Genomic DNA, 18,299 nt, shown 5'->3' on the forward strand with positions numbered 1-18,299 from the left:
AAAAAGCTCACCAGCTTGGACCCAAGGTCGCTGGCTCAAGCAAGGGGTTATTCCATCTGCTGAAGGCCCACGATCAAGGCACATATGAGAAAGCAATCAATGAACAACTAAGGCAGGGGTTCCCAAACTACGGTCCGGGGGCCGCGTGCAGCACTTTGAGGCCATTTATCAGGCCCCTGCCGCACTTCCGGAAGGGGCATCTCTTTCATTGGTGGTCAGCCGCAAAGTGCTGCGTCTCCTACGTACAGTACTACTTCCGGTGTGCGTCAGGGCTCCAGAAGCGCATCATATCACTTTTTACGGCTAGCAGTGACAAATATGGAACCGGACATGGACCATCTCATTAGCCAAAAGCAGGCCCATAGTTCCCATTGAAATACTGGTCAGTTTGTTGATATAAATTTACTTGTTCTTTATTTTAAATATTGTATTTGTTCCCATTTTGTTTTTTTACTTTAAAATAAGATATGTGCAGTGTGCATAGGGATTTGTTCATAGTCTTTTTTTATAGTCCAGCCCTCCAACAGTCTGAGGGACAGTGAACTGGCTGGCCCCCTGTGTAAAAAGTTTGGGGACCCCTGAACTAAGGTGTTGCAACAAAAAACTGATGATTGATGCTTCTCATCTCTCTCCATTCCTGTCTGTCCCTATCTATCCCTTTCTCTGACTCTCTCTCTGTTCTTGTAAAAAAAAAAAAAAGCATCAACGTATAGTTGTGGGGAACCTTAGTTGTTCATTGATGGCTTTCTCATACATGCCTTGACCAGGGGTGGGGTGGGGTGGGGATCTCTAGCCGAGCCAGTGACCCCTTGGTCAAGCCAGTGACTTTGGACTCAGGCCACCGACCATGGGGTCATGTCTATGATCCCATGCTCAAGCTGGTGAGCCTGCACTCAAGCTGGATGACCTCGGCGTTTCAAACCTGGGTCCTCAGTGTCCCAGATCAATGCTTAATCCAGTGTGCCACCACCTGATCAGGCACCATAATGAAAATTTTAAGAGAAAAAGAAATACAGGGCTATATCATATGCACGGATTGGAAGACTCAATATTAGAAAAGGATACATTAATCTGTAGATTCAACACAATCACTCAGTATTAGAAAAGGATATATTAGTCTGTGGATTCAACACAATCTCTGGGTTGTTTTTGTGTGTGTGTGGAAACTGACAAACATCTTAATATTCATGTGAAAATGCAAAGCACTGAGAACAACCTAGACACTCTTAAAGAGCAAAGCTAAAGGACTTATACAACTCAATATCCAAACACAGGATAAAGGCCTTAGCTGAATGGTTCAGTGGATCAAGTGTCGTCACACTATGCTGAGGTTGTGGTTCGATCCCTTGTCAGGGCACATACAAGAAGCAATCAATGGGCCTGACCTGTGGTAGCACAGTGGATAAAGCGTCAACCTGGAAATGCTGAGGTTGCTGGTTCAAAACCCTGGGCTTGCCTGGTCAAGGCACATATGGGAGTTGATGCTTCCTGCTCCTCCCCCCTTCTCTCTCTCTCTCTCTCTCTCCCCTCTCTATAATGAATAAATAAAATCTTAAAAAAAAAAAAGCAGCAACCAATGAGTGTACAACTAAATGGAACAACTAAGTGGAACAAGTTAATGCTTCTCTATCTCTTTTTCCCTTCCTTCCTCTCCCTCTCTCTCTATAGTATTTAAGACAGCCTGGTTTGGGTACAAGGGTAGAAATGCTGACCAATGGTTGTTTTTATTTATTTTTATTTTAGAGAGGAGAGGGAGAGACAGAGAGAGAGAAGGGAGGGAGGAGCTGGAAGCATCAACTCCCATATGTGCCTTGACCAGGCAAGCTCAGGGTTTCGAACCGGCGACCTCAGCACTTCCAGGTCAATGCTTTATCCCACTGTGCCACCACAGGTCAGGCGAAATGCTGACCAATGGAACAAAAGAGAAAGTCCAGAAACAGACCCAACATGTCTATGATTGTGTGGTTTATCATAAAGGCAACATTGCAGTGCTGTGAGGGAAGATGGTCTTCCCCAGTAAACAATACAAGGTCAATGGGATATACAAATGGGGGAAAATGCATCTGCACTCCTGTCTTCCACCAAACACATGTTCAATTCCAGATGGTTTGCAGCTCTAAATGCAGATGTTTTGGATTTATAAAAAACAGAACTTCCGGCCCTGGCCGGTTGGCTCAGCGGTAGAGCGTCGGCCTGGTGTGCGGGGGACCCGGGTTCGATTCCCAGCCAGGGCACATAGGAGAAGCGCCCATTTGCTTCTCCACCCCCACCCCTCCTTCCTCTCTGTCTCTCTCTTCCCCTCCCGCAGCCAAGGCTCCATTGGAGCAAAGATGGCCCGGGCGCTGGGGATGGCTCCTTGGCCGCTGCCCCAGGCGCTAGAGTGGCTCTGGTCGTGGCAGAGCGACGCCCCGGAGGGGCAGAGCATCGCCCCCTGGTGGGCAGAGCGTTGCCCCTGGTGGGCGTGCTGGGTGGATCCCGGTCGGGCGCATGCGGGAGTCTGTCTGTCTCTCCCCGTTTCCAGCTTCAGAAAAATACAAAAAACCAAAACAAAACAAAACAACAACAACAACAAAAAAAAAAAACACAGAACTTCATGTGAATGAAGCAAAGATTTCTTAAACAAGACACAGAGGGGCTAATCATAAAGGAGCAATTTGCTAAACTGCATTATATCACAACTAACTCCTGTTCATCTAAAGATACTATTTAAAGACTGAACAGGGCTTGACCAGGCGGTGGCGCAGTGGAGAGAGCGTCGAACTGGGATGCAGAGGACCCAGGTTCGAGACCCAGAGGTCGCCAGCTTGAGCGCAGGCTCATCTGGTTTGAGCAAAAAGCCCACCAGCTTGAACCCAAGGTTGCTGGCTCCAGCAAGGGTTACTCAGTCTGCTGAAGGCCCGCGGTCAAGGCACATATGAGAAAGCAATCAATGAACAACTAAGGTGTTGCGACGAGCAATGAAAGATTAATGATTGATGCTTCTCATCTCTCTCCGTTCCTGTCTGTCTGTCCTTGTCTATCCCTCTCTCTGACTCATTCTCTGTCTCTGTAAAAAAATATAAATAAATAAATAATAATAATAATAAAAAAGACTGAACAGGTGACCTTCAGAGTAGATGATATGTACAATTCTGAAACAGTATAAAGAATTTGTATCCAGAACATATAAAGAAGTCCTATAAAGTCATTAAGAAAGCCTGACCTGTGGTGGCGCAGTAGATAAAGCGTCAACCTGGAACACTGAGGTCGCCGGTTCAAAACCCTGCACTTGTCTGGTCAAGGCACATATGGGAGTTGATGCTTTCTGCTCCCCCCTCCCACCTCTGTTCTCTCTCTCTCTCTCTTTCCTCTCTAAAATGAATAAATAAAAAAAAGAAACAAAAACAAAAAATAGAAAAAAAATGTATTAAAGTCATTAAGAAAAAGTCAGATAACTGAATTCAAATGTGGACAAAAGACTCAAACAGGAATTTCATAAAAGAAGCTGTCCAAATGACTAATAAACACATGAAAGTGCACTCATACTCACTAGTCATTGGGGAAATGCAAATTAAAACCGCAATATGGTACCACTATACATGTACCAGAATGGCTAAAATGAAAAAAATATTAAATCCAGTGTTGGCAAAAATGAAGAGCAACTAGAAATCTCAATTTGAGCACTTTGGAAACTGTTTGGCAACAACTATGAAAGTTCAACATATGCACCCCCAGTAATCCCACTCCTAGGTGTCTTCCCAATAGAAAAGTACATGATTTGATGTGAACAAAAAGACATACACAGAATGTTCAAAACAACAATTCTCATAACAGCCAAAAGCTGGACCTAACCAAATGTCCATCAATAATAGAATGGGTTTTAAAACGTAGCATATTCACACAATGGAATTATAATACAGCAATGAGAATGAGTGATCCTTAACTAGGCACAGCAATACATATGTATGAATCTCATTAACATTGTGCAAAATGAAGAAATCACACATGTAAGAACACAGAATGTTCAAAAACAGATAAAAGTAATCTATGGTTAGAAGTCAGGATTGTGGTAACCGTTGGAAGAGCGACAATGATCAGAAAGGGGAACAAGAAGGAGGCTCCTAGGACACCGCTCATACACTGTTTTTTATCTGGATGCTGATTACTTTCAGTATTAACATAGAATACTTATGATTTATACACTTTTGGTAGAGCTGTTACGCTTCAGTAAAAAGCTAAGAAAAAGATCCAAGGTCTAGTTCGAGGTCATATAGCTGGTACATTGGCAAAATTGGAATCTGAACCCAGGTCTGCCATATGCAAAGCCCATAGTTCTACCCACTAGGCCTCTTGGTCGTCTGGCCACAGAGGACCAAGTACCTAGAGCAGTGGCTCCTTCCTGGATAGATTTCTGAGAGTCACACGGGGCTGCCTGTGATTCCCCAAAATCAAGCCATCACATCCACTGGATTGACTTTCCACATATCTCCTCCAATCTGACCATTTGTCCCAGTGATTATTCACCGAGCTGTACAACATTCCAGGCACTATTCTAGGTGCTTGGTGGGCATCAGTGAAGCAAAGATTCGCATCTCACATTTCCAGCTACCAGACTTTTGCTAGGCAGTTGCACCATCACCTCCACCAGTGTATCTGAATGGAATGAAGCACATGAGCAACTATCTCTTCCTTAAAACTAGTAGAATGGGCCTGACCAGGTGGTGGCGCAGTGGATAGAGCATCGAACTGGGAGGCAGAAGACCCAGGTTTGAGACCCCGAAGTTGCCAGCTTGAGCGTGGGCTCATCTGGTTTGAGCAAAGCTCACCAGCTTGGACCCAAGGTCACTGGCTCGAGCAAGGGGTTACTCAGTCTGCTGAAGACCCACGGCCCACGGTCAAGGCACATATCAGAAAGCAATCAATGAACTAAGGTGTTGCAATGAAAAACTAATGACTGATGCTTCTCATCTCTCTCTGTTCCTGTCAGTCTGGCCCTATCCATCCCTCTCTCTGACTCTCTCTCTGTCTCAAAAAAGAAAACAAAACAAAACAAAACTCCAGTAGAACGGTAAAGGGTGTGTGTGTGTGGGGGGGTGAGGCCAATGGACACACTTTGAAACCTGGTTTTGCCACTGACTGGTTGTCAGTCAAACAAACTTCTCTGAGCCTTACTTTTCTCATCTGTAAAATGGGAATAACAAGTAGAATGGGGCATGAATCCTGGCTCCACCTCTTACTAGCTGAGTTTCTCCTGATGATACCATTTGTAAGATGTGTGACAGGGCAAATCACTTAACCTCTCTATGCCTTGGTTTCCTTAATCACTGAAAGGGGGATAATAGTACTTACCTCATCAGGTTCTTGTGAGGATTAAATGAGTTAATATATGTGAAGTAGCACAAAGCAAATGCTTAAAAAGTGTGCACTGTTATTATTGGTTCATGGAATTACTGGGAGAAAGAAGGGAAAAGGCAGTGGAGAAAGAACACTTCACTGAGGGTCTACTACATGCTGCGCACTCTGCAAAGAGTATCTTCTTTAGCCCTGATAACAGCCTGACCTATGGTGGCGCAGTGGATAAAGCGTCGACCTGGAAATGCTGAGGTCGCCGGTTCGAAACCCTGGGCTTGCCTGGTCAAGGCACACATGGGAGTTGATGCTTCCAGCTCCTCCCCCTGTCTCTCTCTCCTCTCTGTCTCTCTCGCCCTCTCTCTCTCCTCTCTAAAAAATGAATAAATAAAAAAATAAAAATAAAATAAAAAAATAAAAATAACCCTGATAACATCCCAAGAGGTCAGGTTATCATTGTCATCCCCCGGTTACAGCCAAGGAGACTCTAAAGTGAGGTTAAGTGACTTATCTAAGGCCATACAACTAGTAAGTGGCAGAAGGAGGATGTGAAACCAAGTCTCCAAAGCTTGGGGTTGAGGTCTTTCTGTAAATTTTTTTTTTTTTTTAGATGTTACTTTTTTCTGTGAACCTTTTATTTTATTTTTTATTTTTTTAATTTATTCATTTTAGAGAGGAGAGGGAGAGACAGAGAGAGAGAGGAGAGACAGAGAGAGAGAATGGGGAGAGGAGCTGGAAGCATCAACTCCCATATGTGCCTTGACCAGGCAAGCCCAGGGTTTCAAACCGGTGACCTCAGCATTTCCAGGTCGACGCTTTATCCATTGCGCCACCACAGGTCAGGCTCTTTCTGTAAATTTTTAAGTGTCATAATGAGCGTTATTTATCCCTGGTTCCTTCCTCTTGGTGATGGCACAATCCAAGAGCTGGCAGGAACCTCGAAGAGAACACACAGGTCTGGAACACACATAGCAGATACTTGATCAATCTCCCTTAGAGCTCACTGCCTCTATTCTCATCCATTTAGTTTATAAATGAGAAAAAGGCGCAGAGAGGGTAGGGGATTTGCTCAAGGTCATACGGCAGGGGAGGGGCAGAGGCAGGGGAACCTAGCTCGGAGTCTCTTTGCAGACACTTCCTTCTCCCTCTCCCCTGCCTCACCTCTTCGCTCTTCCCTTCCAACATCCTACGAAGGCCAGGCCTGTATCACCCATCAGCTTAGGACTCCCCACTCCCGGACCCTCTGCCTTTCAACCTCCCTTTGTATACACTGACGCATTCCTCTAAATAACCCCTTTTGAGATACTTTTCAGCTCAAAACCTTTCACTTGCCTCCTCTAAAAAAAAAAAAAAAAAAAAGGACAAACTTCTTGTTCTGATATTGGGCCCAACCTCCATTCCTGGCTTTTCTCCCACTGCTCTTCCCCCACAAGTCACTGGAGCTGAGGGCTTCCTGCCCCTGCTCCAAGCCCCAGCCCCTCCCTTCTCTTGGCTCCCAGGACTTGCTGGAGCCCTGTCTAATAGCTAGCAGCTTCTTTCACCACTTTGGCCTCAGGGGTTCTCGAGCCTTGTAGCAGCACCTAAACTGCTCACTGCTCCGTACTGAAGTGTCACAGGACTGCGGTGTGTGCCCTGCCTCTCCAACTAGACCGTACACCCCGTGAGAGCAGGGACTGTGGAATAAACAGGCAGTCCTATGCCTAGGAACCATGAGGCAGCAGGCAAAGAAGAAAGAAAATATGGTTTTGACACAGGCAGGCTTGGAGTTCAAATTCTGACCCTTCCATTTATGAGCTGGTGTCCTTAGGGAAGTTACTCAAGCTCTGTGTGCCCACTGTTGCACCTGTAAAAGCAGACAAATAACAACTACCTGGAAGGACTGTAAGGATCAGAAATGGTATATGTAAAGGAAGCAGCACCTGGCGAGTACTTAACTAGAAGCTGTTTTCACAAGGTGCGCGCTCTGCAGTCTGAAACACTTGGTTCAAATCCTGGTTTTGCTCCCCCCCTGCTACTTAAGGAAGTCCCTTCATTTCTCTTGGACTCAGTTTCCTCATTCCATAAAATGGATGTAAGAAAGTCTCAATCTCATAAGGCTGTGGCAAGGGCTGAAAGAGATGCTGCAAGGACAAATCAGCACAGAGGCCTTGGTCCTAACAAACACTTCGTGCTGTGGCTGTGCTCCGATAGGTGGGTATAAATCTTGGCACAACCAGTTGTGTGATGTGGGTCAAGTTGCTGAACCTCTCTGTGCCCTCATATGAAAATGGGACATAATCAACTCCATCTTTTTTTAATGTTGTTAGGAGAATTAGGCAAGAATTCATTAAGTGGATTTAGTCAAGTGTCTAGCACCTGGCAAAAGCTTAAGAAATATTAGCCATTATTGTTGTTGTTGTTATTTAATTATTTGTGTATATGTGTGTGTGTGTGTGACAGAGACAGAGAGAGAGACAGAGAGAGGGACAGATAGACAGGAAGGGAGAGAGATGAGAAGCATCAATTCTTGGCTGCTGCATCCCAGTTGTTCATTGATTGCTTTTCTCAAATGTGCCTTGACCAGGGGGCTACAGCAGACCAAGTGACCCCTTGCTCAAGCCAGCGACCTTGGGTTTAAGCTGGTGAGCTGTGCTCAAACAGATGAGCCCGCGCTCAAGTCAGCGACTTCGGGGTTTTGAACCTGGATCCTCTGCATCCCAGTCCGACGCTCTGTCCAGTACGCCTCCACCTGGTCAACCTAGCCATTATTATTATCGATTTGTTTATGTATATTTATTTGTCTATATTGCAAACAACTGATTAACGAAGAAACTTCAGAACACAGCCCATCTGTGAGTGAAGGCCAGCCCAGACAATCTGCAGGACAAGTACAGAAGTCCTTGCAGAATTCTCACAGGCCCTCCCAGGGCAGCGAAGAGCCAAGCCTCTCCTCCAAGGTGGGGAGGGCATTCCTACCAGTATGTTCTGGCCTCAGGGCCAGGATTCTTCCTCTCTAGAGCTGAGAGAAAGTAAAGCTCTGCATACCCAATTTCCTCAGGCTGCCAAGAGCCAGAGGTAAAGGAGAGATGTGTCATGCTGGATGGAGCAAGCGTACCACCCAGATGCTGAATGAATCACCAACTGCAGGACCCTAAACGTGTTGGGTCAAAGGAGGCTTTGTGGGAATGCCACTACAGAGGCTGAATTCCATGGGCAAGGAAGACAAGTAGTATCCCACTGCTTTTTCTCAGGCCAAACAGTCCTGGCCAATCACTGCTCCGGACTTGGCCTCATAATTCTCCTCACCCCAACTCCTCCCACCACTACCAGTGGTAGCTTGTTAGTGCCCGGAACAAGTCCATTTGCCATTTCTGACCACAAAGCTCAAACCTCTTAAGCTTCAATAGAGGAAAAAAATTTTCTTATTGACTGATTTTGAGAGAGAGAGAAGAAGGAAGAGAGAGGGGAAAAAACCCTCAATTTGTTGTTCTACCTATTCATGCACTCATTGGTTGACTTGTATGTGCCCTGAGTTGTGATCAAACCCACAACTTTGGCATATTGGGACAACACTCTAACCAACTGAGCTCCCTAGCCAGGGCTAGAGGGTAACAATTTTCATACTGTGCTGACATTCCCTGTCTCATTTTACACACACACACACACACACACACACGCTTTAAGTATGGGAAATTAGAATCCTTGCCTTCCAAGGCATTCATTTATTTATTCTTTCAAACATTAACATCTACTATGCCAAGCTGTTGTACAAGGCCTGGGGGAGGCAGGTGAGAGGATAAGGGGCGAGTACATATAGATGAGTCAAATATGCTTGCTTTGGTCACCAGTTCAGAAAATATTTGTTGAAGAAATGAAGAAAGAGAGTGATATAAGAGATGCTGTCCCTACCCTCAGGGAACCTAAGACCCATTCCAGGGCTCTTCCTGCTTTAGGCTCTTTCCTAAGAAATAGAAAGGGCTTCCTACTGCCTTCCAGGTGGGACACTAAGCCCCTGGGGAAGTAGCAATGAGGGGGACATTCCTTCCCAATGAATGGCCCTGAGAAGCAAATGAGTCTCCAGACGCCTTCCTCCTGACCAAGTGGCCTGCTGTGGGTCTCTATACCCTAACCACAACCCGCAGAGAAGAGCAGGCAGGCATTCTGCAGTCAGGCAGGCATTCTGCCGTCAGAACCTTAATGGCTGGGGCTGTGAATGAAGCCCAGCGGCTGGCTGGCGTGGAAGCCCCCTGGGACTGGTCATGACCTTCTGAGAAGGCTTTAGTGAATGGAGGAGGGGATCTCCACCTGCCCTGTTGGGTCTGTTGTCCCATCTGTGGAGGAAACAGCTGTGGTCCACCCAGCTTCCAGGCCAGCTCAAGGTCAGTCAGAGTGCCCAGGCTGTGAGCACTGAGTCACTGTAATCCCCATCAGACCACTCCTGTTTATTCCAGAGGTTTATGGAGCCCCTACCACATACAGGCTTAGCGGTAACCTGGGTATACAGAAAGCGCTCAGCCTGAGGGCAGAGTGAGCAGAAGTGGATAATTACAGAGTTGGTGTAAGAGGCCCTATGAGTCAAGCATGGTGCCTTTGGGGCCAACCTGATCTCATTTTGAAACCTGCCTCAGCCACTTTCTAGCCTGTGACTTTGAGGAAGTTGCTCAATCTCTCTGAGCCTCAGTTTCCTCAGGGTAATAGTATCAACGTTGTAAGATGAGGATGCAAATTAGACATGACATAATGGAGAAGTCTAACCACTGGTCTATCCCATAGCTCCCTGGTCGGCAAACTGCAGCTCGCAAGCCACATGCGGCTCTTTGACCCCTTGAATGTGCTTGAATGTGGCTCTTCCACAAAATACCACATGCGGGCGCTACCTTGATAAGGAATGTACCTACCTATATAGTTTAAGTTTAAAAAATTTGGCTCTCAAAAGAAATCTCAATCGTTGTACTGTTGATATTTGGCTCTGTTGACTAATGAGTTTACTGACCACTGCCATAGATAGTCACTTAATGGTATTACTGCTATCTAGATTCAATATTGTGAGACTACAGAGGGGAATATGTGAGGTAGGGCAGGAGGCAGCATTCAAGAAAGCAACAAGAAGAGAGTACTGGCTGGGTAGGTCAGTGGTTAGACCTACCCAGTGGTTAGACCCACTATGCCAATATGTTGCAGTTCAATACCCGGTCAGGGCACATATAAGAAACAACCACTGAGTGCATAAATAAGAACAACAAGTTGATGTTTATCTTCCTCTCTCTCACTTCCTCTCTTTCTAAAAATCAATCAATAAAAAATTTAAAAGAAAGCAACATAAGATAAAGCTACAATTAAGCTGGGTCAGAATGAATGGTTCCTCGGGCTTGCCAGGGAGGAGGGCATGGCAATGAGCAAAGGCACAGAGTCATTAACTGCGCAGTGTGGCTGGGGGCACTGAGAGTGGCAGGAGAAGGGGGGAAGGGTAGGCTGGAGTTTGCTTGACCCTGCAGGCAAGTGGCCTTCATAGGCGAGTTCTCAGGAAGGTGGAAGATAGTGTGTTTCCTGGCCATGACACTAAGCAACCTTGAATCACGTGATGAGAATGTTAACTTCCTCTTTTTTTTTTTTTTTAGAACAAATCCATTTTATTTATTTACTTTTCAATAAGCTTAAATCCTCCTGACCGGTGGTAGTGCACTGGATAGAGCATCGACCCGGAATACTGAGGTCCCAGGTTCAAAACCCTAAGGTCATTAGCTTGAGAGCGGGCTCATGCAGCTTGAGTGCAGGTTTGCCAGCCTGAGCATGAAATCATCAGTATGATCCCATGGTCGCTGGCTTAAGCAAGGAGTCATTGGCTCCGCTGGAGCCCCTGGGTCAAAGCATATATGAGAAGCAACCAATAAACAACTAAAGTGCCGCACTATAAGTTGGTCCTTCTCATCTGTGTCCCTTCCTGTCTCTCCATCTCTCTTGCTTAAAAAAAGGAAGGGGGGGAACAACATGACATGGATTCTGTGTCCAATGGCCTTAGCAGGAAGGCTGTTTCGGAATTTAGCACCAATCATTCCACTGTTTCCATAAGCACAAGTTACCTTTTCCCAGATGATTCTGGTTTTATTCGGTTTGCTACTGGGAGTCACTGTGTTGTTCTTTGCTTTGTACACATAAGGATACCCCTTGCCTAGATAGAATTCAGTTCCATCTCAAGCAAAACACCTTCAATTTTAAGAAGAGCTTTGTGCTCCCTCTGGTTCCAGAAACCCTGCTTACAGCCAGCAAAATGGCCTTGGACCACAGCCTTCCAGACATTTGTTGTTAAAGAAGTCCTGCTTCCTACAGGCCTGCATAGGCTCCAAGATGGTGCAAAGAAGGCAAAGTTACTCCCTTTTCAATTCTCTTTCTCTTTCCTTTTTTTTTTTTTTTTTTAGGTGAGAGGAGGGGAGATAGTGAGGCAGACTCCCATATACACCCCGACCGGGATCCACCTGGCAAACCCATCTGGGGCCAATGCTCAAGTACTGAGCTATTTTTAGCACCTGAGGCTGTTGAGGCTGTTGCACTTAGACCAACTGAGCTATACTGAGGCTGTCACACATGGACCAACTGAGGTATCCTTAGTGCCGGGGGGGGGGGCAAACTCAAATGAATCAAGCCACTGGCTGGGGGAGGGGAAAAGAAAGAGAAGGGGGAAGGGAGGGGAAGAATAGCAGATGGTTGATTTTCCTGTGTGCCCTTACTGGGAATTGAACCCAGAATGGCGATACGCCAGGCTGATGATCTATCCCTGGAGCCACCAGCCAGGGCCTCAATTCTCTTTCAAGCCTTTCATTCCATCAAGGAAAAGTCTCAACTTTTAATACCTAATATCTGTGATCCTCACAGGCCTCAAAGTGGCTGCTTTCAGCAGGCAATTATAACCATCAAGAATTCTGTAACATTGTTATGTTTTTGTTTGTTTTTTTTTTTTAACTTTATTTATTCATTTTAGAGAGGAGAGAGAGAGAGAGAGAAGGGAGGAGCAGAAAGCATCAACTCCCATGTGTGCCTTGACTAGGCAAGCCCAGGGTTTTGAACCAGCGACCTCAGCGTTCCAGGTCAAAGTTTTATCCACTGCACCACCACAGGTCAGGCATGTTTTTGTTTTTATGATTATTTTCAATGGAGAACAAGTGGCTTTCTGTTTATAGGGGTGATAAAAATTTTAAACTACATTTAAAAGCAAGCCATTTAAAGAAAAATACTAAAGAAATGAAGGTATATGGCAAGATACAGAAAGAGCAAAAGTCCCAAAGGTTGTACTCCAATGTGTGATCCTCGGGAAATGCTGCTGAGGGTGCTAGGAAGGCACCCAAATTCTGAGCCACGAAGGGCCGGGGCCAGATGTGAGTCTTGGAGAGACAACCATGACTGAAGGGAGAAGCCAGGTGTCCAGGCCTCGTAAGAAGAGCCAATCAGGGTAGAGACAGTCCTGGGGCTGTGGAAGGACCTGAGGGGAAATACCCTGAAGATAGGATGGGGTTTGTGACCTGCTATATGCTGGCAGAGGAAGAGGAGGCCAGCGTGTTGGTCCTGTGAGTTGTGACTGTCTAGATGAGTGTCCGTCAACCAGACTCAGATGTTTCTATCGCCTCCCATCACACCAGGAGTTTTATGGGCCAAAGTTCCAACCTCCTATCTCTCTCCCAACTGTCCAGTGCATCTGGACCACGTGGCCCTGCAGCTGATCCAGCTGCATGGCCTGCCAGCTGACAAGTCAGGATTGCAAACCAGGGTGGTTAAGGGCCCGGTCTGCCTGCAACTGAGGGGTCTCCCAAGACAGGAGATTTTTATTTTTTTATTTTTTAAATTTTTTACAGAGAGAGTTATAGACAGGGACAGACAGACAGGAACGAAGAGATGAGAAGCATCAATCATTAGTTTTTCGTTGCACATTGCAACACCTGAGTTGTTCATTGATTGCTTTCTCATATGTGTCTTGACCGCGGGCCTTCAGCAGACTGAGTAACCAACCCCTTGCTGGAGCCAGGGACCTTGGGCTCAAGCTGGTGAGCTTTTGCTCAAACCAGATGAGCCCACGCTCAAGCTGGCGACCTCGGGGTCTCAAACCTGGGTCTTCCGCATCCCAGTTCGACGCTCTATCCACTGCGCCACCGCCTGGTCAGGCAAGACAGGAGATTTTTAGTGCTAAAACAGGGACAGTCCTGAGAAAAGTGGGAGGCCTGGTCATCCAGTCTCAAACAGGTTTGTGGGGGTAGGAGCCCTATTGGGCTACAGCTGCTGGCCTAGAAGGCCAAAGTGGGATGTCCATGACCTGCACAAACCCAGGCCCAGGTAATCAGTTCATGTTTATATGAGCAGCACCACCAGCTCAGAGCCAGCCCCCAACCTTCTCAAAAAGGCTCAGTGACGTTAGTCCTTTTCAAGAAAATGTTTCATCCTGATCAGAAGCTTCCTTTACAAGTTTGAGAATTCAAAGCCCCCACAGATGCCACTTTCTAGTCTTGGCAACTGTTCTCAAAAGGAAAGTCTTCGACCTTGACATGCGGGCCCATGATACTGCCTCCACCCCAACCCTAGTGAGAATTTCCCAAATTATCTGAAGTACGCCTTGTATTCCAGCCAACATGGCCTGATCAGGGCCCCACACCTGTCCCCCTTCTTCCTACCCTGTCCTTTTCTCCTTCTGTTCCAGCCTGGAAGGCACCCTTCACACACCTTCCTGTGCTTGAACTCTACCCAAACCTTATGGCTTGGCTCAGTATACCTCTCCATGAAGCCTCCCCATATTCACCGGGCAGAAGATACTCCTGGTCTCCCTGATCCTCTCCTGAGCCTGATCTCACCTGTGGTGGTCAGGCCTACCTTTGCCCCCCGACACCCCCCCACACACACACACACAGTTAGGAGTCAGTATTGAGAATCAACACATTAATGACCTAGCACATAAATGATCAAACCTATAATGCCTAATGGGGAGAAGTTCCAACTGTCTCTCCATCAGTCACATGGGGACAGCAAGGAGGCTCAAACATTGGGCTAAAGTCACTCAGCTGTCCATGTGGCAAACAAGGTGAACAAGATACTCACTGTCTAGGAAGGGCTACTGGGCCCGACTGACAATTCCATAATGACCACCATGCAGCATAGGGCCAAGATGGCAATACAAAGTGCTGTGAGAATGTGTCATGGAAGGTGTGGCCCAACGGCAGTCACAAAGTATGGAGTACCTGAGCTGAGACATAAGGATGAGGGGATGTGCCCATCTCAGAAGAAGAAACAATGGGTTTAGGAGTCAAGGCACACACTCCATCTCCACTCCTCCACCCTCCCTCCTGTGATCACCTGCCTCAGTTTCTGCCTGGTACACCTGGCTATTGTGAGGATTCATGGGAATAATGGGTGGGAAGCCCTCACTATGTATATGAATACAGTCAAGCTCTCCCCAAATGTGGGGGATTACTGTTGTCAGTATTACCCAGACCACTGACAGGAGGTAGAGGATTCCAGGCAGCCAGACCTTGAGCCCAGGCTGTGCTGGACAATAATCCTGCCTCCTGATTAGCCCCACCCAGGAGGGAGGAGAAACAGGGCTGTAGCTGAGCCTCCCTGCTGACAGGCAGACCAGGAGAAGTCAGACCTTGGGGTTCCGACAGCGCAGAAACCAGACCGAGTGGGCCAGGGATACACAGAAGAAGGAAGCTAAATGTAGGCAGAGGAGGAAGACAGCAGCCAAGGGCGTGGCTGAGGATAGGTCTGAGCTGAGGATGTGACAAGGAACAAAGAGCGAGAGAACAGCCTGACCAGGTGCTGGCGCAGTGGATAGAGCATCGGACTGGGATGTGGAGGACCCAGGTTTGAGACCCCAAGGTTGCCAGCTTGAGTGTGGGTTCATCTGGTTTGAGCAAGGCTCACCAGCTTGGACCCAAGGTCGCTGGCTCGAGCAAGGGGTTACTCGGTCTGCTGTAGCCCCACGGTCAAGGCATATATAAGAAAGCAATCAATGAACAACTAAGGTGTTGCAACAAAAAACTAATGATTGATGCTTCTCATCTCTCTCCCTTCCTGTCTGTCTGTCCCTATCTATCCCTCTCTCTGACTCTCTGTCTCTGTAAAAAAAAAGAAAAAAAAGAAAAAAAAAGAGCGAGAGAACATCCTCTCCTCCCAAGCTGCTGCAGAGAATTAGTGGGATGACTTCCTGTCATGGGTGCAGCAGGGCTCTGACATTTACAGGCCACTACGTCTCTTCAGGGCCAGCTGGGTGTTTAAAAGCTTGTCTGAAAGCCACCCTGTTAGGGGAAGAAGCCAACCACGAACAGGAAACCTGTGAGGTGTGCAAATATCTACGTCACTTCTCAGCAGGAAGGAGCTGGGGTGGAGCAAGCTGAGGTTAAAGCCCTGCCCCCCCCCAATGCCCAGCCACCTAGGGAGACTCACGCTGTGAGGAATCAAGGGCCATCTGGGGTGCCTGAAAGCACAAGTCCTTTCTGGCCATACTGGCCTTCCTGCCATTGCCCGAATATACCAAATTGTTTACAACTCCAGGCTTTTGCTTTTACTGTTTCCAAACCGCACATGATTGGCTCCATTGCATCATTCAGGGCTCAGCTCAATTGCTACCTCCTCCTAGAGGCCTCCCCTGACTACCTCATCTAAATCAGCCTACTCCCCATACCCACTGTGCTTTTTCCCCAGATCCCCACACAGCTCAACCCTTCATCTACACAGGTGTTTCACAAAGCCTTCCCTGGCTACCCTACTGAAAATCACACACTCTCCCCAGCTCTCATCCTTCTTTCCTGGTTTCCTTTCCTGACACAATGCATTTCTTTCATTGCTGTTTACTGTTTTATTCTTCCCACTGGAATGTCTGCTTCAAGAGGGCGGAAATTATTGTCCGATTTGTCGACTGCTGTATTGTCCACATCTAGAAAAGTACTTGGCGTATAGTAGGGATTCAATAAATGTTTGATGAGTAATGAATAAGTGTATATGAATGTTTAAGAGCGGGGGCTCTGGTCAGACCACCTGGGGTCTCATCCCAGCTCTTCCACTCACTGTGTGTGATCTTGGACCATTTATTTAAACTCTCTGAGACTCAACTTAATCAGTAAAGAGAGAATAACAACAGTACTTACTTCATCGGATTATTAGGTGATTAAATAAGATCATGGATATAAAGAGGGGAAAACGGCGCCTGGCACCCTGGAAGCACTCAGTGCTGAGCTGGCCACCATCACACCCTTCACCTGCTAGTGTTTTTTGTTTATCTGCTCAATTGTTTATCATCTGTCTCCACTGTAGTGTCAGCTCCTACCTGCCTTGCTCACTATTGGACCCCCAGGTCCTAGCATAATGTGGGAAGAGAAAACCAAGCCTCCCATCAAATCCAGGAATGTGAACCTAGGGGACACAGCTTCACGTGAAGTTAGGAGCCTCACCGATCTGTTTCTCCAGGGCGGCAGCTTCACAGACAGTAGCCCGGGGCAGGATCCCGGGGTCGGTGAAACTTGTCTGTAGCAGGCAGCTCATGACGAAGAAGAAAAGGATGGCAGCAATGATGGGGATGGCAAGGGTCAGTTGGCGAGCCAGGAAGGGACAGCTAGAGAAAGAAGGAGAGAAAGATGAGCACGTACCCTGAGGACTCCCTGGGGGACAAAGTTACAGCACTAGGCAGGTTTGTCTTCCCAGCAAATACCAACACATTCTTGAATAGAGCCTCTGCCGGGGCCAGCAGCCACTCCCCTTTAAGTGCCTGACACTTTCTAATTAATCCTGCACTTTCACCCTGAGCCTGAGCCATGGCAGATGTGATCAGTTGATCCTCGCACTCTTAACCCTTCACTTAGCTGCAGCCTCAGCTTCCTTCGAAACAGAGCTTCAGGCAGCTACAGGCAGTCCTCAGGTTACAAACAAGATGTGTTCTGTAGGTTTGTTCTTAAGCTGAATTTGTATGTAAATTCAAACAGGTACATTTACCTTTTTTTTTTTTTTTTTTTTTTAGCAAGGAAGAGAGACAGGAGAGAGATAAAAGGTATCAACTCATTGTTGCGGCACTTTAGCTGTTCGTTGACTGCTTTCTCATACATGCCTTGGGGGGGGCCTCCAGTCAAGCCAGTGACCCCTTGCTCAAGCCAGCGACCTTGGCTCAAGCCAGTGACCATGGGCTCAAACCAGTGACCCTGAGCTTCAAGCCAAAGGCCTTTGGTTCAAGCCAATGACCATGGGGTCATATCTATGATCCCACGCTCAAGCTGGTGACCCCACGCTCAAGCTGGTGACCCCACGCTCAAGCTGGTGAGCCTGCACTCAAGCCAGTGACTTTGGGGTTTTGAATCTGGGTCCCCAGCATCCCAGATGGAAGCTTTACCTACGGTACCACCACCTGGTCAGGTTACATTTACCTATTTAAATGCAACTTAGACAGGTGTTTGTCTTAACATAGTATTTATTTTTACCTTTCTGTACATATAAATACTTAAACGTTTTCAAACCTACAGACCTATTTCATTCGTAACCCGGAGACTGCCTGTACTACCAATTAATTGGAATGTCAGCTGAGATGACTCATCCAAGACAATGTTCACTCACTCTCACTCACTCCACAAATATTTACTGAGGTCTTCTATGTGCCAGGCAACACCTTCAATAAGAAGCAGGAATACAGGCAGTAAATACAACAATAGTCCCCTGGTCCCTCAGTGAAGCTTATGGTCTAGTGAGGAGAACAGACATGTAAACAGAGAACTGCCACATAGGTTGGCTGAAGGAGGTACCTAAGCTAACGCCCGAGCAATAAGCAGGATTAGCCAGGTGAAAGGGGTTGGGAGAAGAGCATGACCCAGCTACTGACATTTTTACCCAAAGGCTGGCCCCTGATCCCAGCCGGCTTGGAGAATGCCTTGTGCACAGGTCTGATTTTGAGGCCCACCCGTATTATTAACCATTGTCCTCTATTACCTTCCCTCCCCAGAGCCATAGCAGCACCTGGTGGGGTGAGGAGCTGC

The 18,299-nt window shown here is 47.0% G+C and overlaps 1 protein-coding gene and 1 pseudogene across 5 annotated transcripts in view; both read right to left on the minus strand.

Moving 5' to 3' along the window:
• Positions 1–18,299, minus strand: part of ZDHHC18 (zinc finger DHHC-type palmitoyltransferase 18) — a 36,592-nt gene that overhangs the window by 13,463 nt on the left and 4,830 nt on the right. For all 5 annotated transcript variants that reach the window (XM_066269981.1, XM_066269980.1, XM_066269978.1 and 2 more), the window contains exon 2: positions 16,734–16,894. In XM_066269981.1, coding sequence (XP_066126078.1) covers positions 16,734–16,894 — 161 coding nt within the window. The remainder of the gene's footprint in view (positions 1–16,733; positions 16,895–18,299) is intronic.
• Positions 10,993–11,604, minus strand: LOC136329174 (large ribosomal subunit protein eL33 pseudogene; annotated as a pseudogene).

Source organism: Saccopteryx bilineata, chromosome 3 (assembly GCF_036850765.1).
Source record: "Saccopteryx bilineata isolate mSacBil1 chromosome 3, mSacBil1_pri_phased_curated, whole genome shotgun sequence".
NCBI classification, from domain to species: Eukaryota; Metazoa; Chordata; class Mammalia; order Chiroptera; family Emballonuridae; genus Saccopteryx; species Saccopteryx bilineata.